At 40.9% G+C, this 26,086-nt stretch overlaps 2 protein-coding genes across 7 annotated transcripts in view; both read left to right on the top strand.

The window, feature by feature from the left end:
• LYST (lysosomal trafficking regulator) overlaps window positions 1–3,119 on the top strand; it is an 87,976-nt gene extending 84,857 nt beyond the window's left edge. For all 3 annotated transcript variants that reach the window (XM_087774509.1, XM_087774511.1, XM_087774510.1), the window contains exon 53: window positions 973–3,119. In XM_087774509.1, coding sequence (XP_087630635.1) covers window positions 973–1,111 — 139 coding nt within the window. In that variant the 3' untranslated portion in view covers window positions 1,112–3,119. The remainder of the gene's footprint in view (window positions 1–972) is intronic.
• A 2,938-nt stretch (window positions 3,120–6,057) lies between these two features.
• On the top strand, window positions 6,058–23,276 carry GNG4 (G protein subunit gamma 4). Of its 4 annotated transcripts, none has more exons than XM_087775520.1 (4): window positions 6,072–6,186; window positions 11,934–11,994; window positions 13,294–13,399; window positions 22,506–23,276. In XM_087775520.1, the coding sequence occupies exons 3-4, from the start codon at window positions 13,304–13,306 to the stop codon at window positions 22,632–22,634; spliced, it is 225 nt and encodes a 74-aa protein (XP_087631646.1). In that variant the 5' UTR covers window positions 6,072–6,186; window positions 11,934–11,994; window positions 13,294–13,303; the 3' UTR covers window positions 22,635–23,276. The 4 variants fall into 4 exon arrangements, with proteins under 4 accessions (XP_087631645.1, XP_087631646.1, XP_087631648.1 ...); XM_087775521.1 differs by lacking the exon at window positions 6,072–6,186 and adding an exon at window positions 6,400–6,921; XM_087775519.1 differs by lacking the exon at window positions 11,934–11,994 and having other exon boundaries at window positions 6,058–6,186.
• The last annotated feature ends 2,810 nt before the right edge of the window (window positions 23,277–26,086 follow it).

Here is a 26,086-nt window from a genome sequence, read left to right on the forward strand (position 1 = left end):
TGATGTTGGAGGGAAAGGGTGAAGAAGGGAGTAAAGGAAACTCAGAGGAGCCTGGAAGCTGCCATTTTAGAGTGCTTGTGTAATTTTTTCTCGAGTTCCCTTGATGATTTATATAAGCAGAATTATTCTCATGCCAAAGTGTTTTCAGAACATAGTCAAAGGATCGAGTCTTTGATATCCCCGGTGGTACAGTACCCTGCACAGAGGTCTTAGAGTTATGCCAAAATTTTATCATCTTAATGTTAGCATAGTAACAAATTACTCTGAAAAATTTTGTTTTGACCATTGCTGAAATATCATTTAAAACCCAAACCACTAATCACCATTTTTTTTAGAAATGAGAAACATTGTCTGATAGCAGTTACTGTCTTTCTGTTACCTCCTTTAAGAAGCATATTTCACAAAGGTTGTTGATAATTACTTACTAGCTATTTAATAATTTAAAGTTTCCTGCTTAAATGAGACAGAAGATGGATGCTGACCTTCATGCTCTCTAACATTACCCATGGCATGACTGAAGGGCTTTCCTACTGTTATAGCTCAAGAAATGCCCGGCTGAACAAAAGTCCTGTGCTGTGCCATGAAATCTGATGGATTTAGTTTCTGCCTTTGTCAGCAAGCAAGTTCAGAGGGCAATGAGTTCTGTTGCTGAAAAGCCTTGCTTTCAGAGGTAGAAGGGGCAGCCCAGGGAAAGAGTAGGGTACTGCTACTGATGCTACCCTTTTCTTTGATGCTGCAAAGAAACGAGTACTAAACTGCATGGCATGTTGAAGTGCTGGACAAAGCTGGAGTTCAGTCTGGTTACAAAAATGAGTAAGCAGGTATATGCAGACCTATTACTATGTTAATGCACACACTGGGTCTCCCCGAGAGCTAATCTTTGTTGGCTATACTCTTAAGGCTTTTTAATGTCTTCTAGCATTTTAAATAGCCAAATCTGATATAAAAATAGATTGTCTTCTTGTTTTTCAGCCTTACGTTTTCCTGTGATGGTCATCACTTGTTCACAGCTAATAGTGATGGAAATGTTATAGCTTGGTGTCGCAAGGACCAGCAGCGCTTGAAGTTACCCATGTTCTATTCATTCCTTAGCAGCTATGCGGCTGGGTGATGACTGTATTTGCTGCTAACTTATGTCTCTGATGCACTTTAAATCCGAAGTAGATTATAGAATCTCTTATTTAACTGGATTTTGAAGTAGTTTGAATGTCTCCAGAATGACTGAATAGATTTTAAAAAAGAGCTGTCTAAGGTGGTGTAAAATTGCATATGTGCATGCACAAACTTGAAGCATATCCAGGTCACCAGGAAGCTCTGGTCATGTACTCCAATACCAGCAAAGTGACTCATAAATGCTCTAACATACAAGTCAAAATGCTGCAATATAAAACATAATGGTATTCTTTCTAAATCACTTCTTGGACAGAAGTATTTAAAAAATTGATCGATAGTGCTTATTCCCCCTCTTAAGTTGTAAAATATTGGCAGCGTAAAGTTCTGTAAATATCTATTAAAATGTCAACATATGTATATCTGATTAGTTGAGCGTGGTATAGTTAGCTCTGGGATAAGCAACCCAAAACTTAAAAATCCAAGGTCACTTAAAATTGCTTTTTTTAAGAAGCAAAGAACTTAGTAGGTGCTTTTTGCACCATTTTATGGTATTGTAATGCTAAAAATTGAACTTCTGTTATCTTTATATTTGTAATTTTTGCCATCTTCTCTGTTAGTATAATAGTCTTTGCAACGGACAAAACTAAAATATTTGTCTTAGTGATGGGTGGATACCTCATGGCATCATGAAGCAATAGTTAGATCACGTTTTGGTTTTGGTTTTTAATGTCGTGTTAACTCCCTGACTTTGTAAGACCTAGCTATTGCGATTCTGTGGCAGAATATTATATACACAGACAGCTTATCTTCCAGAGCTCTAAAAAAAAAAGGTATTAAAGAAGGCAAGGCACAGATGTGCTCCTGTTCTAGTGTCATTGAAGTTCAATACACTGTAAAATGTTTGAATCTAACTGCTTGAATAATCAATGTTCATAAGCATCAGATGATTTGGAAGAGTTTACACAGATACACTGTGCAAATATGTTATTTATTCCTAGGTGCTATTTTTTGAGGAAAAAAACTAAGCCTCCATTCTGAAAGGCTTAAATTTGAATTCTTAGGCCAGATCAAAAATTAACATTTCAGTTGATGGATTTGAAGACCTCTAAACCTGACACCATGAATGAGTGCCTGCTAGTCATGCAAATGGTAAAACAAGAATGCTACGCAAGTTTGATGTAGTTACATTTTTCTTTTAAATTGCTTTGCTTTTTCATCAACATGTTCTGCTGTTGCCATACAGATGAACTGCTATATCTTCTCATGTTTAAGGTTCATCTGCCTTCAAAACACTGTACATGAAATTGTCAAGTTGTGATGAAGATGACATACACACAAGAAATCTTTACACTTCTTTTGAAAATTCCAGTCTTCAGAAATTCTTGCAACTTCCCGATTGAAGAACTCTTCAAACTAGAAAAACTTAAGAAAAATATTCTCATAGTCCATGACACAAAGGCTGATCTGTGGTTCAATTAAGCAAGTGGCTACGTGCTGTATGAATTGAATTTTGAAGCACATATATTGTAGCAGCATTGTATGGGATGGCTTTAGTCGTGTTTTTCACTGTCTAAATGTTAATGTAAGGTCCAAATACAGGCTGAAAAGCTTCCTGGCTCATGTTGAAGTGATGTGCTTTATTTAAGACACAAAATACAAATATTGTGGTTTTGGGGTGCTTTTGTGCTCCCTGGTTTGGGGTGTTGCTCACAAAGGCTTATTTTTATAAAGTAGAATTCCACTTGTTACAAATCGATATGCAAAATTGCTGGCCTTGTAAAGAGTGCAATATTATATATTTTTATGTAAAAGTAAAAATGATTTTTTTGAAGCAAGGAATATTTATTCAGCTTAACATTCTGGAACTATTAAAATAACATTGCAATAGTATCTGTGCATGATGTACTGAAATTTCCTGTAAATGTCACATTCCACACTGTCTTTGTATACACTGTCACATTGTTGGGTAATAAACAGATCTTTGTACCAAATTGTTTGAGATTATTAGAAACATGTTTTTGGCTTAGTTTCACCTGTCTTTTTAGGGATCTTTTGCACACCTTGCTCCAGATCAATTTCTGCTGGTTCTCATGTCTTTCATATTTTAAAAATCGTGAAGTGGGGAAGTTCCGTTTATGAACTACATTACGTGGCTGCCAAACTGAATGGGGTTGGGGGCGGGGTATAAGACTGGAAGTGGGAAACCCTAGGCCTGTCACTTTGCACATGTGTGCATGTGTCCTTCCTTCCCATAGGATGTGTGGCTACAATTCGGATGAAGTGATGGCTCTCAAAGCAGAAGACATTTCCCTTCCTCCCAACTGCCTCCTCCCTGAAAACCTTGACAGAGCTAAGGAAAGGCAGAAAAGCAGCTCTTCTCTGTATTCTCTGAGGGAAGGAAGAAAAAGGTGCTGGGTGGAAACCGAAGACTGGGATCTCTGGGAGGCTTCTGACAGAGGATGCAAGGTTCTCCCTGTTGGAAGCCAGGGTTTGGGGAGGGAGAGGTTCATGTGCCAAGGCCTATCTGTCTGATACTGCTTGCGGGATTCTGTGGTAAACTCAGGTCATTATGTTCCGATTGTGGAGACAGGTGGTAAGAAAGGGAAGGGGAGGCGATAGCCAGATATTCACTTGTGGTGGGGAGAGGAAAGGGAGTCTCCAAGCCATTACTGAAAAAGGGACCCGTGATCTCAGGTTTGAGATCCACTGTTTAGACAAATCCATTACAATGGATAGGAGAAACAAAAATCAGAGAACTGTATCTGTGAACTGAATTAAACATGATAAAATTTTCTGCAGGAAAAATGGTTTCTGTGACAAAATAAGAACACCTCTCAACTTTGACTCTGAAACATCAGCTTTAAGGATCTTCTTTGCATTTAAACCACATCATACTGAGCAAGAGTCCTGTCGTCCTGTCCCCTGCCCCCAGCGATTTATTGATTTTGCTATGATTGCAGGATTTACTATGCATTTTGTGGACAGAACTCCAGAGAGCAGTAGGGAAAAATATCACCTGGTTGGCTACTAACAAACTTTCAGTTTACTTTTTAGTTTTCTTCATGCTTTGTTTAAAGCTGTATTGGCTTTTTTTTTCTTTTTGCATGTGCAAATAGAAGTCACACTTCCATATGCTGCTACTTTACCACAAAAAATATAAAATACTATTTAAATGCTCTGCTTGCCTTGATAAATATCCATTGAATCATTAGTTAAGCTTCTAGAGGTACAGACAGCACTGTTTTCTTTGCTACTGTAGTAAGTTACAAACTACTGACAAATGACCTCCATACGAAGATGGGGTAGAGATTTACTTGCCATTACTGTTCTGGAGTGGGGTCATAAAGCCACTGATTTTGCATCTGTACTAGGCTGTGCTGTGTATTTCACAATTTGGACATGTCACTTTTGAAAGAGGATTAAGAACTGTACGTGACTAGTCTGATCAGACTCTTGCACTATCCTGGGCTACCCAGCAGAAAGCAGTTGAGTAAAAACATGAGCTTGCTCACTGTTTCCAGCTTTGAGCTAGCATTCCTAGAAAAATTTAAAAATCCAAATTCTCTAACACAATTGATACAAGCCTCATCGGTGCTATTTCATGTAGATTCAAGGAACAGAAATTCATGCTAGCTTTTACAGGTATTGCATTTAAAACCTGTAGGCCAACTCTCGTAGAAGACTCCTGGTTGTGGTGGAACACATGAGTTTGTAGATTAAAGAGAAAACACGTCTCTATAATATATGATGAAAATACATTTTAAAACAGCCATTCCACCCCTTGTATTTTAGCTGAAATAATAATCTTAGAATCCAGTGGTAAAAATATTGTGTAAATTAGTGACCACTGCCTGATTATTTGAACCATCTAGCAAGTACTCTTTTGTCTGATCGCATGTAAATCCTTTGGTAAATAGAGCCTTTTGTATAACAATGATGCAATTAAATGTAGATGAAATAGCAGCAGCATGGGCCAGTTAAGTCTCCAGTCAGTTCCTGGAACTCTAGTTAAGGTAAGCTTAAGAACTTACCTTTTATATTCACGAATATTTACCTCCTTCCTGCTGCATTTCCTTATTTCCTTCTCCTAAGCCACCACCCTAAAAGCCATTGACTCAGTCTTTGAGAGGCTGCCCTTGCTCCAAAGCACCTTTAAATATGGGACTCTTCCCTGTTCGCTTTTGTATAGACGATAAATGACACTTGGAAGTGCTTCTGCTCTGTTAAGATGGAATGAGAAAAAGTGCTGATAGTGGGGTAAGAGAAAAGGGTGACAGATGTATGTCTCTCCAGAGGGAGCAGCCACCTTACTGAGGAGCAAAATAAATGAGATCGCGGTGAGGTACTCCTGCCAATGTGTTAACTATTGGGGCAGGGGTTTTTTCAGTGAAAAATGTTAATTGGCAGTTTAACTGCCACTGACCTTTATGGTCGACTCTCAAATCTGCAATGGAGAAGTATATAAAAATCGATCTATAAAGCTGAATTGTTTTATTCTAACATACTAGCTTTGACAAAGTGAGTCCTGGTGGTCCCTTTTCCACAGGGGTTCCTTTTTTCACGGTGGGCTCATTTTTTTTTTTTTTTTTTTCCTCCTTCCTTCCCTTCGCCCTGAGGAAGGGACGGGTGTTTTGGGTAAGAGCCCACAGTGCCTGTGTCGTACGGGCTGTGCCCATTCGATGTTTTAGAAATACCTGGACGACTGTTTGACCCCGAGCGCCTGCTGGAACCGCAGCAGTAGGTGGCTGCAGCAGTAAAAGGAGGGCTGCCGCCGCCCGGGGCGGAGGCAGGTGAAGCTGCGGAGGTGGGACCGCGGGGCCCGGGCCCTGCCCGCGCCTCAGGTCCCGCTGAGGGCCGGGGGCAGCTTCCCGCCCTCTGCCCTGCCGGCGGCCGCCGAGGGGCGGGGGCCGCGCCGCGGGAGGCGGGAGGCGCGAGGGCGGCGGCAGCCGTTGGCAGCCGTTGGCCGCGGCTGCCTCGCCCCGCCCGTCAGCGCCGGCCGCGCCATGTGCCGCCGCCGGGCGCCGAGCCGGGCTGCCAGCAGCCTCCCTCCCTGCCTGCCGCCGCCCCCGCACGGTGAGTGTCCCGGCGGCGCCGGGCCAGACCCCGCCGCTGCGCGGGAGGCGGGAGAAGGTGCCAGGAGGGGCGAGGCGGGATGAGGGCGGCTGAAGCGGGGGGCGCACACCGCAGGGCAGGGCGGGTCGGGGCGGCCCTGGCCGGGGCGCTAGCCCCGCAGGCGGGCGGGCGAGCGGCCGGGTAGCGGCAGTTCCGCGCGGGGGTTTCTCCGTCGCTGCGAGGGCTCTGGTGCCCTGGGAAGCCCAGGGCTGCCTCCGCCGCCGGCTGCGCCGCGCTGCGCCGCCCGGCAGCCCGCTTGGTCCCGCCGGCTGTTGGTAAACAACGCCCCGCTCAGCCGCCGGTGGCCGCGCGTTGTGGAGTTACACGGTTATCTGCAAAAGTCAGCTCCGGGCTTTGGGTTCTGCCGTTGTTCTCTTCGGGGAGGGGGGGGATCGTCCTTCTCCGAAAAACCCGCTCTGACCCCAGGTACCCCCGCCCGCGGGCGGTGATCTGGGGTCCTCGCCCAGCCTGCTCATTCGTCTTCCTTCAGCTGGCGGGTGTGAAGACGCAAGAAAGCGGCTGCTTTCCCTGCTGACTGGTTCGCGCTGATGGAGGAATAAATCTTAGTGCCCGTCTGCTGCTGGCGGCGATTATTAATGTGCGGTGCTGTAAACTGCTGCACAGCAAAACGATTAAGGTAGCGCAGTGAGACAGAAAAGTCGGAATAGCAACTCGAAAAACGTTTCTGTCCTGCAGGTAATAAAGTGCCAAGCTTCTCGGAGGTGTTTTCTCTGCTTATATGTTACAATTCAGTTCAAATACATTTTAAACAGGATTTGAGTGGAATAATCAAACTTCCCCATATGTTTCTTTAAAATATCACAACTATCTTTTAAAGTTAGACGAAGAGGTAAAATAGTAGGTAGGTCTTATCCCTCTGTCTCAGATTTTCTGACTCTCTGATGGTTTGCTGGACTGTATGTGCACATAACCTGTATGCTGATGATAAATATATTGCATAAAAGGGTTGCCCTTATGAAATGTCACGTTGGTTCAGCCATTGTTTCCTTAGATTTTGACATGTTGAGAAGCAAGATGATTTTTTGATTTGGCCATGGTGGCAAGAATTTTTGGAACTTGACAGTGGGACTGGGTATAGTACCTATGTTAGATGAAAACTGAGCTGTTGAAGTTTGGCTGTTTTGCAGTTACATGATCAGCAGTTATTTTTGAAGTCACCATATTTATGGAATGCAAATTATATTCTCTCCTTATCATGAACAGTGGTCTTTCCTTTAATCTAATAATTTTTGCTAGTACTACTAAGCTGCTCCTTAGTGGATGGAGTATGGAATTGTAGTAATTTTCTATTATTTCTTCGTGCGGCTGTGGAATAGAGAAAGTAAAAGAATTCCTTAGCCTCTCTCTCTCTTTACAGAGCTACGTCAGGTGCAGGAAACCTTGGAGTAAGAACTGAGATAGCAGGGTCAGTTATTCCTATTGCCTTTATGCCCTGCAGGTGAAGGGGAAATTACCTATGTCCTGTGGACAGTGATGCTAGCTCAGATAGCTAGTGGTCTTAGCGTAGAGGTATTTCTTAAGTTTTTCTTACCTAAATAGCAACTGTAGGACTCCTTTTTTTTTTTTTTACTTTTTTTTTTCCCCTCTCTTCCCCCCCCCCCCCAATTCCTTTGATTTGCCAGTTTGACATAAAACAGCTGTCAGGCAGTAAATTTGGCTGTTTATATTCCTGGTGTGTTTGCAAGTGGATAATGAAATGTGGGGATCTTTCTGCAATTTAGAATGTGATTTGCAGGTCGTTATTTATTCAGGGATGATTCCCGCTAATGTCACTGGGACTTAGTTGCGTGGTTGGGTTAACTTTTCTATTGCGCTGCTTGGTCCAAGAGGTACAGAGCTTGTGTGGAAGGTGTTCTTCTAGAGAACCTGGGGTTCACGACTCTGTAATGCTCTAGTTTAGTAATTTCACTTTAGATTGCTGAAAGAAAATAGAAGGCAACAACTGGGTTTAGGGCTTTTTAGATTGAATTCTACAGATCACTCTTTTAATACGACATTTTAAGGTTGTATGTGGAAGTGGAGGGGGGAAAATTTGCAGTGCAGCTTTTCATCCCTCTTGCTTCTAGAAATCTGTACAGAAGGGCTTGAAAATTATATTTTGCTTCTATGTTACTCAAATTTTCAGACTCTTTCTGCATTTTACTAACAAGTGTTTATAAAGTTTGGTAAATGTAGGTTGTACTCCTTACCCCTATGCAAGGTCAAGCTGTACCTGCAAATATTTATGCAAGTTCCTGGGTTATCATAAGATAAGTTGGCTTTGAAGTGCTGTTGGGTACAATCTAGTCTATTCTAAAAACAAATAGAGAAAAGTTGCTCTTCAAGAGCATTTTTATAAGCCCTGGAGATTAAGATCTTTGGCACAAATGAGGTAACTGCACCCAGAAAAAGGATGAAGTTCATGTGAGGTGAAAAAACCCTCAAACCCCAGAAAATTCAGCTGGCTGGGAGGCTGTCACTACGCAGCTTTCAGAGGCAAGGAAACGGCTGGCTAGCGTGGTGTGCCAGTCAGCAGAAACTACTTGGCTGAAAAAGGCTGAAAAAGGCTGCGTAGCTGCTGTCACTATTCTTTGTTAACATGATCAGCGTTCCCTGTAAAGACGAGAGTCACAGGGACTAGATTAATGAGCTCAGTGCACTGCATAAAAATATAGTGGATAAATGAGCATGTATATAATCTAGGTCTGCTGGCATGCATCAGTAACATGTAGACTGCATGTAGTCTGATCACTAACATAGTTACTGTAACTACAGTGATTATCAGGACCTGTGTACGTGTGTATCAATCTAACTTAATAGGGGGCTGCTGGAAGAACAACCAGGAATGAAAATTAGTGAACCCAGCTGAGTAATTTCTGGTTCAAGGCTTTTTAGGTAATTTAAAAGATGAAGAGAAGTTATTCCTTTTGAGCGTCAAAAGAAGCGTGGCCAGCAGGTCGAGGGAGCTGATTCTGCCCCTCTACTCTGCTCTGGTGAGACCCCACCTGCAGCACTGCATCCAGCTCTGGGGTCCTCAGCACAGGAAAGACACGGACCTGTTGGAGAGGGTCCAGAGGAGGGCCACAAAAATGATCAGAGAGGTGGAACACCTCTCCTATGGAGAAGGGCTGAGAGAGTTGGGGTTGTTCAGCCTGGAGAAGAGAAGGCTGTGGGGAGAACTTACTGCTGCCTTTCAATACTTAAAGGGAGCCTATAAGAAAGATGAGGACAAACTTTTTAGCAGGGCCTGTTGTGACAGGTCAAGGGGTAATGGTTTTAAACTAAAAGAGGGTAGATTTAGACTGGATATAAGGAAGACATTTTTTATGATGAGGGTGGTGAAACACTGGAACTGGAACGGGTTGCCCAGAGAGGTGGTAGATGCCCCATCCCTGGAAACATTCAAGGACAGGCTGGACGGGACTCTGAGCAACCTGATGTAGTTGTTGGTGTCCCTGCCAATTGCAGGGGTGATGGACTAGATGACCGTTAAAGGCCTCTTCCAACCAAAACTATCCTATGATCCTGTAGGCTGCCTCCCAGGTACAATACAAAGCTTATTGTGCCATCATGGGGGTCTAAAGGCCTCGAGAATACTTGACTGTTAAAAAGAAGCTACCTTAGGAGAGAGGGTCGGAGCCATTTGTCACGCTGCAGCCTCGAAGATCCCATGAGAGGGTGTTTGAAGGAGGAGGCTTCCTCACATTCCAGGGGATGGTTATTCAGGACGAGGATGTGTAATAGACTCTCCTGTTATTAAAATTTCTTTTTTCTCCGGAGCTTTATTTCTAAGTAACAATATTATTTCATTAAAGAATATTAAGCTTAAGGTTATTAAAGAATATCACAGGTCCTAAGGAGAGCAGAACGAGGTCTCAGCAAAGCTTTGTCTGCAAAGAGAACCAGTTCATTGCAGCCTCGTTTGAAAGTGAGTACAATTCTAATTGTAAACATCACTTCATATGTAATAGGGCTTTAATTGATGCACAAATATGTACTGTATTTGCAGAGATGGAGAGAAGGCAGAGGTATATGGAGCTTGGTAAGTGAAATGTGAAACAGGAGAAATTTGTCTTACAAAGTTCTGGAACCAGAACTGTGTGAAAAAAAGAGATTAGATACTTAAATAGATGCTAAGCACTTCCAGAAATATGGTAATTAAATATTTAAGTGCATGTGAAGGCCAGGGTAGGAGCAGGATTTAGAACAGAACAAATGTTTGTGCTTCAGAGTATAAACAAACCTCTTTACTTGGGATAAGTGGAAATTTTCTCCAGTGGCTGAACAACCTGGTGCCAGACTTTTTTCTTTTTTAAAGTTATTTTTATGAAGCCTCTTATTCTGATTGTTTTCTGATATCATTAAATAGTTTGCCAGAGAAGACACATATTTTCTTTTTTAAATTTTTCACCATTTGCTGTTTCAGAATATACGTAAGGGCATACTGTGTTTGTGGCATTGTTTTGGAAACATGTTTTGGATTTTTTAAAGCATTTTTGTGCTTAATAGCCTTTTCAAAATTCCATTGTGGTCTTAACTCAATCTCTTATTCAGTAGATACTTAAAAACTAGCTGGAAATACTAGAAACAGTGTTCTTGCCAACTTCGATGAAGCCAGTGAGTGTTCAAATTGTCTAGCTCTAATGTTTATAACTTTCACAGTTTGAGTGAATGAATTGCCAGAAAAGCTTGGGAGATCTGGAATTCTCTGGACTGTTCATGGAGTTTCAGTTGGTTAAGTCAGTTTAATTTAAATGTGTTATTGAAAATTAAATTTCTAATTTGCCTGTGGACTTGGGCTGTGGTAAATGTAGAAATGACTCTGTGACTTCATTTAGCTTTGACTTTTTTGGCTCTGTGATCATTAGTCTAGCTCTGGAGACGATAACAAAATTTAAATAATTCATACTTGTGGGGGTATCATTTTGTAAACAAAGATAAATGTGTTTATTCTTATCTTTATGGATAGGTCAAGACTTAAAAACTAGGGGGTTGAGTCGAACACAAAGTCCAGAGATGAGCTGTAGTTCAGAACCTCTCGCTCTTGTGAATGTCTTGTGTCCTTTCCGCTTGTCCACTGCAAGTCAAAACACATCTGAAAATAGTTTGGAGGCTGTTGGTTGGTTGGTTGTGGGGTTTTGTACCGTACATGGCATTTTATGCAAAGCCAGTTCCTCCACATGTGTTTAATCCTGTGTCTTGTGAGGAATATGAGTTAGCGATTGTAAACAAAGACCAAGACAAGAAAAAAGCTACTGTGTTCTAACACGATTTTAGTTCGCCAGAGTGCGTGCAAGGAGGAAACTTGTGTTCCATTCAAATGACACACATATGTACAGAAAACCTGTTCTTTGTCTTGGCATATATTAAAGCTCTTGTTTTATTTGGCACAATTGATGTATTTTAAGGTAGCATTTCCCCTGCCTAGACTCATACAAGTGCTGAAAAAGATCGTTTTGCTTCTTCAAATTAGCGTTGAGCGTGGTTCACCATTGTGTGTCTATTCCACCATCCAATTTTACAGCACAGGTTACTGATTTTAGAAAGGAGAAGAAACAGCTATCTTTGCCTTGTCTTTGAACATCTGTGTTTTGCGAAATCAAAGCAGTTAAAAAGTTATTCCTCCATTCTTTTTGTGCTCTGGATTGTGTACTTTTATTGACTCTAACATGCTTAAGACATTGTATATAAATTTTTTTTTTTACAAGAGCGTTTCCTGTGTCCTACTTAATTTCCTGTTTGCATCTCAGACCCCAGTGACTGGATCAGGTAAGCTATTGAGGTTCAAGAAGGGACATTTGTGTAATTCTAGGTGTTCACTTGTCCAGAGATAAGCTGGAAGTATTCATTTTGAAAGACGTGAGCCTAAAACTTATGGCAGCAATACAAAATGCCTCCTTCTGTGTGTTTTCTCCTGCGTCCCATCTGCTTCTCACACCCTCTGGCCTTTCCATTGCCTAACTTTGTATTGGTTTCTAACACTCGGTGCTAGATTAATCTTGTTTCAGGTGGCACTTGTGGCATAGAATATATACAGGACCATAGGCGAGTGTTTTGGCTAATCGAAACCTCAGCACCTAGTCTTACTAGGTGGTATAACTAGTTCAGGACCTGTCTAGGTTGTCTGTATCCTATCTTATCTTTTTTCCATGCGGGCTTATCCCAACTTCCAATGACTTCAAAGCAGTAACTGTGACTTGTGCAGGACCAGTGCTGCATAATGGTGTCAGCACGAGGTCTCCTAACATGCAGACCACCTAGGGGATATATGTTGTAAGTTTAGTCAAGGTTCAAATGTAGTCATCTTGACTGATTGGGTTACAATGCTGAGGACTGCATGATAACAAGTTGACTTACCCTCAAGCCTTCAGGGAGTAGCAATGCAAGAAAACCAAACACTGACATACCTTAATTAGATGTCCCTTCCCAAGAGTTGCAGATCTCTTAAAAAATAATGCATTCCTGTACTGTATAGTATACTGTACTGGTTTGTAGTCATCTTTAGACTTCACTGGGGTTGTGTAAGCAAAAAGTTGGAAACCACTGCATTATTTCTTCTTAATCTCTTACTTCATTTCTAAACTCCTTAAATCTATAGTCAGAATTTTGACTCATTCTCTGTCTTAAAATTTCTGTCTTTCTGATGCTTGGTGGGAGCAGCGCGGCATTCGTTTCCATTGTGCACGTTTCTGAACTTGTTTTCGTGTTACTAGGTGTAATGGGTATGGAGCCAAACTGTGTAATGGCTGCAAGTTCTGTTTGTGAACAGCTGTTCTGCATTGGCAATTTGAACCATTTCTACACTGGAATAATGGCCATGTACTCTGCATTTGTATGTTGTTTGCAGAATTCAGACTGAATGCTGGCAGTTGAGGGTGCAAATATCTAATGCAATAAGGTACTACGGAAGAAGAGAAGTAAATGGTGTCTGGTTTATATTTGTGACCTACAGCCTGGCAGTGTCAATGTGGTGGGCGAGGACTGGTTAGATTTCAGATAACTGTCTTCTCACTAATTGCTGTATTTGCTACTTGTACTTTTAAATTGTCTCAACTTTGTCTCTTCTAGGAAAAACAAAATGAAGGAACTAGTGTCAAACAGTACAACCAATATATCTCAAGCCAGGAAAGCTGTGGAGCAATTAAAAATGGAAGCATACATGGATAGGATGAAGGTAAACGTAGACTTATTGTTGATATTTTTAATTCACTCACTAGTTTGTGGTACAGCCTCCCTTTAATATTGCAGAAAGATTCTATCAGCTGAAATCAAAATTCTGTGTTGAGCTATTGTCCTGGTTTCAGCTGGGATAGAGTTAGTTTTCTTCTTAGTAGCTGGTATAGTGCTGTGTTTTGGATTTAGGATGAGAATAATGTTGATAACACACTGATGTTTTGGTTCTTGCTGAGCAGAGTTTACACTAGTCGAGGACTTTTCAGCTTCTTGTGCTCTGCCAGGTGCATAAGAAGCTGGGAGGGGGCATAGCTAGGGCAGCTGACCCAGACTGGCCAAAGGGCTATTCCATACCATATGACGTCATGCTCAGTATATAAGCTGGGGGAAGAAGAAAGAAGGGGGGGACATTCAGAGCGATGGTGTTTGTCTTCCCAAGTAACCGTTACACGTGATGGAGCCCTGCTTTTCTAGGGATGGCTGAACACCTGCCTGCCTATGGGAAGTAGTGAATGAATTCCTTGCTTTGCTTTGCTTGTGCACGCGGCTTTTGCTTTACCTGTTAAACTGTCTTTATCTCAACCCATGAGTTTTCTCACTTTTACTCTTCCGATTCTCTCCCCCATCCCACCCTGGGGGAGTGAGTGAGTGAGTGGCTGTGTGGTGCATAGTTGCTGGCTGGGGTTAAATCACGACAGCTATGAAGCAGTATTCAGTACTGTGAATTACTTACGTACTAACTGCTTGGCTCTAGCGAAGCAATTTTCAAAGACTGGCTTCTAGTCTGCCTTTTACATCTGTCAAAAGTGGTATTTTGTGAAATATTTAAAATCAGCCGGCAGATGCACAGGTACTCTTCTTTGTCACCTGTAGCTGAATGTAAGTGCAGCTCAGGCTTCTCAGTGGTAGGGTAAGCTGTCCTTTAAGAACTGGAATAAGTCTTTAAGATATTGCACTAAGAATAATGATGAGACAAGCTGAATTGCTTTGATTTGTTTTGTTTTAGCACAGACATCCTTGCACAAAAAATATGTGTGATTGCAATGTTCAGTTATGATTCTTCACACTTGATAGCCTGTTGTATGTGAAGATTTGGTTTTATCATGCCTCTAAATGTATGTGGATTAAATATTTTAGCTAAAGGCACGACTAAACAGAGGTTCTCAACATTTTTAACCAGAAAAGCCTGTGGGATTATTCTTCCCTGTCATTCTGCCTTTCACTAGGCTAAAATTTTGTGAGTAAATCAAGCACCTCAAAATTAATAATGTCGTAGAAAGTTTTAAGAAAGCAATGCTCACCTCTTTTGCACGCGCTCTCTCTCTCTGCCTCTGAAAATAGGGAATAATGATTTGGATGAAAAATCCAGCCTCTACAAGTAAGAAGAGTTTAGAGATGGAAAGACTAGAAAAAGCATTTAAATAATCAGTTTTTCTGCAAACAACTGTAACTGAGTTGTTACAAACTGTAACTGTTTGTAACTGAGGTTACGAACTCAGTAAGACAGTTTAGAAATGTTGTACGTTAAATTCTTCATGTAGTCTTAACTCTTGTTTGTCCATCCGTCCTGCGTGCTGAAATCCTGCATGTAGTCAGCATGGGGGCAATAGTATACAATTACGACTTTAAAATAGTGTCAGATCATAAACTCACTAACTAGAAAGATAGTATTTATGATTCAGAAATATTAGTGCAATTCACATGATTAGCCAATCTTGCTTATATGAAAATATAAATTCCAGTTGCTCCATTTTGTTGCAGTTTATATCTTGTAAGACCATTGAATTTGCAAAACTGTAGTTTCTGTCTTAGAATCATAGAATGCTTTGGGATGGAGAGGTCATCTAGTCCATCCCCCCTGCAATTGGCAGGGACATCAACAACTACATCAGGTTGCTCAGAGTCCCGTCCAGCCTGTCCTTGAATGTTTCCAGGGATGGGGCATCTACCACCTCTCTGGGCAACCCGTTCCAGTTCCAGTGTTTCACCACCCTCATCATAAAAAATGTCTTCCTTATATCCAGTCTAAATCTACCCTCTTTTAGTTTAAAACCATTACCCCTTGACCTGTCACAACAGGCCCTGCTAAAAAGTTTGTCCTCATCTTTCTTATAGGCTCCCTTTAAGTATTGAAAGGCAGCAGTAAGTTCTCCCCACAGCCTTCTCTTCTCCAGGCTGAACAACCCCAACTCTCTCAGCCCTTCTCCATAGGAGAGGTGTTCCACCTCTCTGATCATTTTTGTGGCCCTCCTCTGGACCCTCTCCAACAGGTCCGTGTCTTTCCTGTGCTGAGGACCCCAGAGCTGGATGCAGTGCTGCAGGTGGGGTCTCACCAGAGCAGAGTAGAGGGGCAGAATCAGCTCCCTCGACCTGCTGGCTACGCCTCTTTTGTTGCAGCCCAGGATACGGTTGGCTTTCTGGGCTGTGAGTGCACATTGCCAGCTCATGTCCAGCTTTTCAGCTATCAGTACCCCCAAGTCCTTCTCCTCAGGGCTGCTCTCAATCCCTTCATCCCCCAGCCTGTACTGATACCGGGGATTACCCCAACCCAAGTGCAGGACCTTGCACTTGTCCTTGTTGAACCTCATGAGGTTCACACAGGCCCACTTCTCAAGCTTTGTCCAGGTCCCTCTGGATGGCATCCTGTCCCTCAGGTGTGTTGACTGCACTGCTCAGCTTGGTGTCATCTGCAAACTTGCTGAGGGTGCACTCGATCCCGCTGTCTGTGTCATTGATGAAGATATTGAACAGCACAGGCCCCAGTACGGACCCCTGAGGGACACCACTCGTCACTGTTCTCCATCTGGACATCGAGCCATTGACCGCTACCTTCTGGATGTGACCATCCAGCCAATTCCTTATCCACCGAACAGTCCACCCATCAAATCCATATCTTCCCAGTTTAGAGAGGAGGATGTTGTGGGGGACCGTGTCAAAGGCCTTACAGAAGTCCAGATAGATGACATCTGTAGCTCTTCCCTTGTCCACTGATGTAGTCACTCCATCATAGAAGGCCAGGCTGGTCAGGCAGGACTTGCCCTTGGTGGAGCCGTGCTGGCTGTCCTGAATCACCTCCCTGTCCTCCATGTGCCTTAGCATAGATTCCAGGAGGGTCTGTTACACGATCTTCCCAGGCACAGAGGTGAGGCTGACAGGTCGGTAGTTGCCAGGGTCCTCCTTTCTACCCTTTTTAAAAATTGCTGCAATATTTCCCTTTTTCCAGTCCTCAGGGACTTTGCCTGACTGCCATGACTTTTCAAGTATCATGGTGAGTGGCTTATCTTGTCTTGACAAATTCATCACATAATAGATGCCTGTTCACAGGGACAGGTATTTCTGTTTCCTTCAGTAAGGGAATGTCTGCCCTTTTCAGTGTTGAATGGGGTTCGCCCCCTGATTCAGGTCATATTGCAGCTGCATGAACAACAGAGCTGACAACGAGCGGGTGTGCACGAGCAGCAGAGGAAAGGGTTGGAAAAATATGGCCCAGTTTATTGAAATTTGAAATTGTTGATACTTATTAGATTGTCTTAAATTTGCTTGTATATAATCAGTGATAACTGTCACATACCACATCGTTAGCTCAGTTATACAGATAGCTTCATTAGTTAGATGTATGAAGTTCTTAATTACATATGTAAGAAAGACATAGGTTATTTTTACAGTTAGTTTAATTAAAAAGAACACAGTTATTAGCAACTGTGGTAGACCTAAAGACCAGATAGCTTGAAAGTGCGATTATTTCACCTTTCAAAACAGCTTGAGATCAAAAGGGCACCAAAGAGAATCTAATGTGTTTCAGTATTCTGAGGGTTCTAATATTAACATAAACCAAATATGATTTGCAAGAGGTTGGTGTCTTAATTTCTAGATTTTCTTTGAACAGTTATATGGGGGCTTGTCAGAAGAGATTGGTTGGCTTTTTATTCCCTCAAGATCTGCTTTGCCTTTTAATCTTGGAAACAGTTAAGTGTATGTTTCAGTGTAGCCAGATTTTACCGAGAGACTTTCCAGTGGTTTCAACAGGAGATTTTGAGTTCCCAGATCATAACTGTAAAGGTAGAGAAATTAACTTACTTCCTTTTTTCTGGTGTTTTGCATCTGCTTAAGCTAGTTAGACATTTAACAAAAGATCAGTGCTGTCCAAATAATTTAATTAAACACTGTTTTGCAAGCAGCTGTAACCAAGTGGTTATTCCCATAGTAGAAAAGACCACACTGTTAACATTAAAAAGGGAATTTTCAAGGTGCCCACATTATTGACTAGGGAAATCAGAAGTTCCAGCTGATTTTTCTGCTACAAAGGCGTTTTTGTTTTCCATGCATAGTAGCTGCTGTAACCAGCAAGAGTTTGATCTGCTCAATTAAAATCTTGTAGTTAGAAGTATGCTGATAGTTGCCCATTCCCTGCTGTGTTCTGGATTTTTCAACTGATTTAAAAATCAAGTCCTATAACCAGTCAGAGGCAGCAAGCAATGCGGTGTTTGGAGGTTCCACAAAGACAACTCGCTGTTGAGGTGTGAAAGAAACAGGACAACTTAAAAGGGGAGTATGAAGTTATTGGTTATTGCTTGGTAGCTGGAAGGAGTATTACTGTGGTGGGTTTTTTGTAAACCGTAAGAATCCCAGAAGGATTGTAAATTGAACCTGTCTTACTTCCCCGCAGAAGGAATGGCTAGAATTACAATGGAGAAGTCAGTAGAAAGCAGGAGGTGCAGATTTCAAGCTAGGAAGCATCAAATGAAATCAGACGAACAGTGGCCTCATGACGAGTAGAATAATGCGTCTTCCAAAGATACTAGCAGTGAAGTTGAGAAAGCAAAGATAATATTGGTGCTTTATCACAGTTGTCCCCAGAATAAAGCACTATTTAATCTTCGCTTTGCAAGCAGAAGAGCAAGGAGTGCTCTGACATTTAAGAATCGTGGTGTATCAGTTATTATTCCATTTTCTTTTTTCTTAAGAAGGTAGAAAATACTCCTAACTGGTTCTGAATAGTGTTGGGAGATAAGCAGTGGGATTGCCAATAATTGTGTGTGAATCTCTTTGTTTTAGATGTAAAGGATAAGCAGAGTGGGTGTCATAGCAAGGATGGTAATTAGTCACAATCCATGACAAGACAGATGACATAGTAATTGCAGCATTTTGCCCTGTCATTGAAGCTTATAATTATTAGTGCAGCTAACAGGATTATGTTCTAACTGTGGCTGTTTTTATCACCTCTGTTATTCTGAAATATAATGGTAAAATTCCACAGTCCTCCTGAGACTAATTCTTTAAAGCATCAGGGTTGAGTGTTTCGTTGTGTTTTTTTTTTCGTTTTGATAATTTGACAACCAGGTGTATTTTTTTACTACCCAAAATGAAAATAATTGTATAAAATGTGAGATCAGCCTGATACATATATACTCCATCCCCTCTATCTATGCACTTTAAAAGATTAAAAAACATGGAATGTTAACTTTCTGTTAGAATTCATCAATCAAACTAGAGTCTGATTTTTTTTTTCTTTAGCCACTTCTGCAATATGTATAAATTACTTTGAATCTGCAGACCAAGCTGTATTGCGTAGGAGAGCTGAAATGGTAAACGTGTTAACTTCATTTGAATATTCAAATTACATGCGTTTATTTTAATTCTTGATAAAAGCTATTCTGAAACCGTCTGGCAGCATTCAGCTATAAATAAACCTAAAGGTGAATAGAAGCTATGATAGAGTGGCCTTCATTTCACTTCCTCCGTGACACAAACAGGGTGATCAGCATGTTATTTTGTATAGTAACAAACCACAGTATTGGCCGTTAGGCAGCCTCTGCATGCTGACATACGCTAAAGCAGCCGTTTCTGCTGTAGCCCTAATGCGATGCTCAATGCAGAGGTCTTCCGCCACTGTTGTTCTGAATAACAACACTGAGCAGGAAACTTGCTGGAGGCAACATTGTATTTTGCTCTTTTTTTGGCCACAGTTCTGACTTTGCCAGGACTGCTCCCAGCCACAGGAGCCAATGTTTTCATTGCTCCTGGAACGTGATCAATTAACTTTACTCCCCTTAGTAAATGGTCATCATTCCTCTGCACAAGCCTGAACTACTCCAGTTTAAGTGAAGAAAGGGCCATAATTCAGTTTTATAACCACTGTAATCCCAATGGGAGGCTTTCTCCTCCCCAGACCTTTTATTTTTTTAAAGGATGAAAATACATGGCCTAGTACAGGCTGGGAAGTTTAGTTAGTGACAATGTGCTGTAATGTGATCGTTTTCTTCAGTTCCTTGTTGCAGGTTTGTTTTCTACCAAATGATACTATGTATTATGGTTTGTCTAAAAGCAAACTAATTTTTTAATTAAACACTGTGACGTTGAATAAAGTGCTTGCTCTGCTTCATGATGTTTGGCATTCTTCCCAGCACATTAGAGGACAAGTTAGATAGAAAAAATTATGTTGTGCTTTTGCTAGTGAAAATCCTTTTTATTGATATATGATATCAAAGCACAGTAATAGGTAGAGAAACAGTTAGAAAATTATATTACTGGGTTTATCGCTTCTAAGAATGATGATTGAAATTGTATATCTCCTCCACTGAACGAAAAGCAATATACTTGGGCTGATGCTGCTTACCCATACCTGCAACAAACAAGATAGTTACGGGAAGGTCGGTCTGTTGAAGTCCAGCCTTGATTCCCTGCTCCTGTAGGATCAGTCTACTTTAAAAGATTGTTGGTTTCATGAATAAAATCACTTATTCAGTAGCTTAATAGTTGAAGAGGAAATGTGCTGGGCATCTTTAATAAACCCTGTCTCTGGGACCCGGACAATTAGACTAGCTCTCCATTAGGTTTTATGGCAGTAACGTTTATTATGACATAGTACTGAAAATGTCATTGAGCTTTTTGTGGGCACCTGTGGCTCACTGAGTTTGACTTGCTCTGTTTGAATGCAGGAGTTCAGGACCAGCTAATAAATTAATTCGAGCATAGAACTGCCTTAATTTGAGACACGCAGCTGAGCTTGAAGGACAATAGAAAAGTGAAAATGTGTATGTTAAGTAATTATGAATGTACTGGTGATTGTCATTACTTGAAAATACTTCTCCAAAATGCTCCTAACATTACTGGAAATCTGCGTCTTCAGTGGATGCATTCTATGCTGGTTTATTCTTTGCTGAGGTACAGCATAGGTCATTAGCAAAGAAAATATGTTTGCTGTCTTTTGATCCTTCTTGATAGGAATCCTGGGTTTCATAGGAATTTCACAGTCTGTCTACATTGTGCCATTTTTAAAAATTTGCAAGTAAATTTAAATGAAAATTGGGAATAGGCTAGGATTCCTAGTTTTCTGTTTGTTCATTACAGTTCTACCTCTCTATTCTAGACAGTGCCCTCACATCCTAAGCCTCATTCTTTTGTCATTGCTTAGCAAGTACCTAATTGAGGTATGTCTGAAAAGAATTACAATCCTTTCTTTTTACTTGGAAGTCTGTCGTTTTCCACACATTTTTTGTTTGACTTGCTTCTCTTTTGAGAAGCACTGGTCCTTCTGAATATCACTGCTGATTTGCTCAGTTTAGTGCTCAGTCTTCTGCTTTGCATTGGCCCAGGAATCTGTTGTTCATGTGTAGTGTCTCTGCCCACCCTTTTGTCTTACAGGCCAATTAGAAGGCAAGCTAATTTTAAGAAACCTAAACATCCTTGCTTCCTCTGCTAGGAGGATAGTCAATACTGGGATGCCAACCATAAGTACTTTATGGGTTTAAGCATTCTACAAAGGCATGTTTTAGTGGATATTTAAAATATAAAAAGTCAGTCATTTTCTTCCAGAAGATAATTTAAATTTCAGGCAAATTCTGATCCAACACCCATTGACTTGTAGGTCTAATCTGAAGCCTACTACAGGCTGGACTCATGCCAAAGCAAGCAGGGTGTGAGGAAGCTAAAGCTAACAGTGATGACAGGCCTGCTAGAAAAATACCAGAAATCCGATTTGTTTTTCCTCTTCACTATAGTTGTGCAAACACACTGACCTCAGTGTTTGACTTGGGAGAAGCTGTCGTGGTGCTCAGAGAAAAGGCTTTTTTGTAAAGACTTCCTATCTCATTTTCTCAACTCCATCATAATATTGAAAACACAGTAATTAAGCAAAGAGATAAAGATAGTTGTAAATATCTCGCTAACTGAGCAGAACGAAAATACTTCGTAAAGACATTCTAAATTCTGGAAAAAATGAATGAGTCACAGTGGCCTAATGTCACCACTATTCTTATTAATTTCTTATGGCACAAAGCTGGTTTCAGCTACGGCTGAAATGGTTTAATATTTCATTTTTCATGTCATGCGAAATATCTTGTATGCCAACACACTCTTATGTTTCTGTAGGACTTTTCAGTAAGCATAAACCAACATTCTGAATTTGGAGACTTTAGAATTGTTCGTTTTAGAAGTATAAAAATATTAAGATAAAAAATATTAAGGTAATGCTCAAGTTTAATGCTATGAATAAAGTACTACTTATAAGAACTCACTAAGCAGCAGATATTAGTCTGACTTCATTGACAAGAGCAATATTTAGCTTAAATGAGAGCTATGATCAAGTTTTGCTCCTGATTTATTCTTTCTTTTTAGGCACATGACCATGTGCCTAAAGAACTTGTTTGTTTTGCCTCCAGAGGAGCAAAGGGTAGAGAGAGTGTTTGGAGTGTAAGGAAGACCTTACAACCTCGCTGCTCTAATGACTGGGAATAAGAGCTGAAGCAGGCAGCCTGTACAGAAACGTATGCTTCAAGGAGAATCCCTATTGCTTATGGGCCATTAGCATATACATGTTTTAATGAGTATATGCTCCTGACCTTCCGTCTGATGGAGAGGAACAGCTGAACACGAATCATAGCAATTGATACCATCTCATGTCACTATGTTAAATAGAATGTATATAAGGATTACTAGGCCTAGCAAGAGCAAGTTCAGAGTTGTGGTCTCTAGTAATTTAAACGATAAACCAATCTACTCCTGTTTTATGACAGCCTCCATTATCATATGTCATCTGAAGAATATTTATGCAATGCTGATTGGTTCAGAATTAAGTGTTACAGTAGTTCTCTCTTCTCTTCTACTAGGTGTCCAAGGCTGCAGCAGATTTATTGGCATATTGTGATGCTCATATTGGAGAAGATCCCCTTATTATTCCAGTGCCTGCATCTGAAAATCCCTTCAGGGAGAAGAAACTCTTTTGTACTATCCTTTGAGTCAGTTTTCAATTAAAAATGTCTTCTGCTATGATTTGGTATCAGTGTTGCATGCGTTCAGTTTTAGCATTTTTTTCTTCAGGTATCAATATTTAGCCTATAACTACAATATTTTTAGAAGGTAGTGCATTTTCTGGTAAAAAATAAAAATTAAAAAAAAAATCCTAAAAAAATTCAAGGTAACCCTTATCTTTCAGACCAATGTACAAGTTTCATTTCAGTTCTTCATAAAGATTCTTTTGGTCTTAGTGAAAGTATTGAGTACAGTATCAAATTGTAGATACCTTTGCCAGTCATAGATTTTTCTGAGACCTAAATGAGTCATACCAATTCTGAAGCTATTTTTAACATTCTTATTTTCTTTGGAAGGTGAATTTAATTCATTTGCCTTTACAAATTTGTATCTAGAAAGAGTAGTGTGACCTTTCCTCAAGTATCACTATAGGAAAAAATGGCAGTGATTTATGATGTTTGGAAGGATCAGTCTTATACAGTGAGTGGTGTGTATAAATATGTTTTGTGAAGACTGTAATAAACTTGACTACAAAAGCAATCTTAGTAAAGCAACATTGTAACTACAAGCGAAATGAAGATGTATAGTTACACACCAGGACTGCATCAATAAAACTGCAGAAAAACGTGGCTGCTTGTATCTTATTTTGAATGATAGTGATTTAGATTATTTTAGAAAGTAAACTGAACTGTCATATATCAGCTGTTCCTGAGGGTCTCAGTGAAGGGTGTAAATCTGCCCTGATCAGTACAGGGAGGGGGATTACATTTTCTGAGCAGCTCTCTACATGCTTTTGCCCGTGAGAGCAAGACTTTATGGGGATGGAGAGGAATGGTAAATGAGTGTTGTTCTAGAATATGCAGTGAGACCACCGTGCCACCGATGGCCACTAAATTTGTATATTTTGAAGCCACAGATTAGTCATGAGATAAGTTATCAGCAAGTCATTTGTGGAGGTTCTGGGCGGGTTTTTGTTTTGACTTTGTTTAAAGTGCAGCGAGAGGAAAAGAATGAGGTATGGAATATGACTGATCTGTCATCTTCATTAAGTAAAATTAAGCTCAATCAAAGCATCTGATGGAAACAACTGTTACATTATTGACTTTTTTTTTTTTTTTTAAATTCTTCTCCTTCAAAAAAAAGTGAAAGCTCCTCTCTGGTCTGATATATTGGGAGAGTTCCCTCGCTGCAGTACTTCCTGTGTGCGGCGTGTCAATATACTGGCAGTGTCACCCCTTGGAGATGCCTGTGGAGTCAGCCCCACACGTAAGGCGGGAGGCGCTGCCCTGGTTGGAGACCTGCGCTTCACTGGTCTGACTGAGCCGAGGCTCTGAAGAGCCACCCGTAACGGAGCACGCTTCCTCCGCACAAACTTATGTTCCATGAGCATCTTAAATTACCTGCAAGGCAAAGACTAGCTGAGGAGCTGAGGGCCTTGGGATATACTTAAATGCTAAACTGAGATGCTAAAAAAGGGCGGTTTGGTGAATAAAGCCGTTTGCGTTTAGCCCAAAGCGCACGTATACTTGCTCCAGCTTATTTTTAGCAGTTCCCATCCATGTTCGTTGTACTGCGTTGTGCCGCGGAAATGCAGGATGTCGGCGTTGCACAAGTTTTGTTTTCTTGGCCAGCCAGCTTGGGTAACGTGCCGCCGTCAGCTGCCAGCCCCGTCACAGGAGGCAGGCAGCTTCGGACTGCGGTTCTGCTGCCGGCCAGCTCGTTCACCGCACCTGCCTAACACGGAACCTCCGGGTTAATTTACTGCCTGTAATGTTATTGTGAAAAACCGATCTTCCTTCTAACCGATAGGCTTTTGGGATGTCTTTCAATTAAAGGTTTGGTTTTTAATTTGGCAGCCGAAGACATCTGTAGTCTAGTAGGCACAGAGCTGCTTCACAGTACCTATTCTGAAAAACATTCAAATATCTTGACCAGGTCTTGTCTTGGCTGGGTTCATCCTTGGTTCCTATTTCAAAGTTTTCAGCTTAAGATTCCCATTCCTAACTTTTAACAAGAATATTTCTTAATGCACGGTGTGCTCAGCTTTATTTCGGGGAGTAGAGAAACAGGCTTTAGCTAACTGAGTAGCTATTCTATTGGCAGTGAAGTAAAAATCGCTTTCTGAAAATATTTGTTAAAAAGGAGCAACGAAACGCTTAATAAGGTTCTGTAGGGAATCCTTCCTACCCTGTACGTGATTTGGTAACGGCTCTGATCACCATGGCAACATTTTCATTTGTCCTTCTGCATGTATGGTTTTAACTGGAACAGCAAGGGAGGGGAATATAGGGCATACAGCTTGCTTCTCAAAGGCTTTGTAACAACTTGCATTTGTGGCTCGTCATTAGCATTCCCATCTAAAATAATAAAATTGCCACAGCCTATTACAGTGCTGCAAACAGCTTGCTTTCTGTTTCCAATTAGCCTCAGCATCTGAGGTCCTGCGATTGAAACATTTCACTGTAGTTTTGAGCATTGCTAGCTAGAAGAGCTGCATTTACAAAAATCCAGTATTATTTTTCGGAAGAGGTGAATGTCGTCGCTTTGGACTTAAGGATTTTCTCCAAAATTTTTCCTGAAGTAGTGAAGTAGTGAAGGTGTTGGACCTCTTATGTTTTTAATAGCTGGCTCCCATATTTGTTTCTTTCATCAGTTCATAACTTAATCGGGTAAATAAAATGTGTGTCTATTAAGATGGTTTCACGCTTCTAGTTTTAAAAAAGAAAACACATGGAGTACTGTAAATTGTCTATTGATTTTAGCAGATGTCTATAATGTATCTGAAGAGGTTAAACTGTATAAGCATAACTCCTTAGTGGAAAACAGGACAGCTTTCTCTAATATCATTGGGCCTTATTTACCAGTTCCTTGAATGAATATATACTACTGGCCAATTACTAATTTGAAGGGGGGGAAAAAAAGGTAGGGGGGCACACCTGGAAGATCAGCAGTTCAAAAATCATTGAACAGCTTTGGATCACATAAGAATATATGACTTTATTCAAGAACACATCAAAATACTGACTCATCTGGGTTTTTTATGCCAGCTTGATCCACAAATCAACATTTAAAAGAAAGTCTTTTCCTCCAATCCCTCCAAACCATAAAATGTCTTTGTCATTATTATATTTTTTGCTGCTTTGACCTTTGAGGTGGTTTAGATAATCCGCTATTGGTAGTTGAGTTTCATGCTCAAACATCTTGCCTCAAACTCTACACAAAAAGATCTGAAAATTCTTAGACGTTTTTCTAAAAATAAATGTGCCTTATATCATGAAGTATTGCATGATTAAAAAAAAAAAAATGCCCTCCAAAATGTGGCTTTGTCTCTCAGTAAGGTATCCTGTAGGCTGACGCAATGAGTTTTGATTTTCATCAAACTGCCTGATTTGATTCCCACTAAATTCAATGAGAACAAGACCAGGCCTGTTACCCTCCT

The sequence above is a fragment of the Nipponia nippon genome, unplaced genomic scaffold, assembly GCF_047370975.1.
Source record: "Nipponia nippon isolate SJK-2023a ecotype South Korea unplaced genomic scaffold, ASM4737097v1 scaffold_4, whole genome shotgun sequence".
Lineage (NCBI taxonomy): Eukaryota > Metazoa > Chordata > Aves > Pelecaniformes > Threskiornithidae > Nipponia > Nipponia nippon.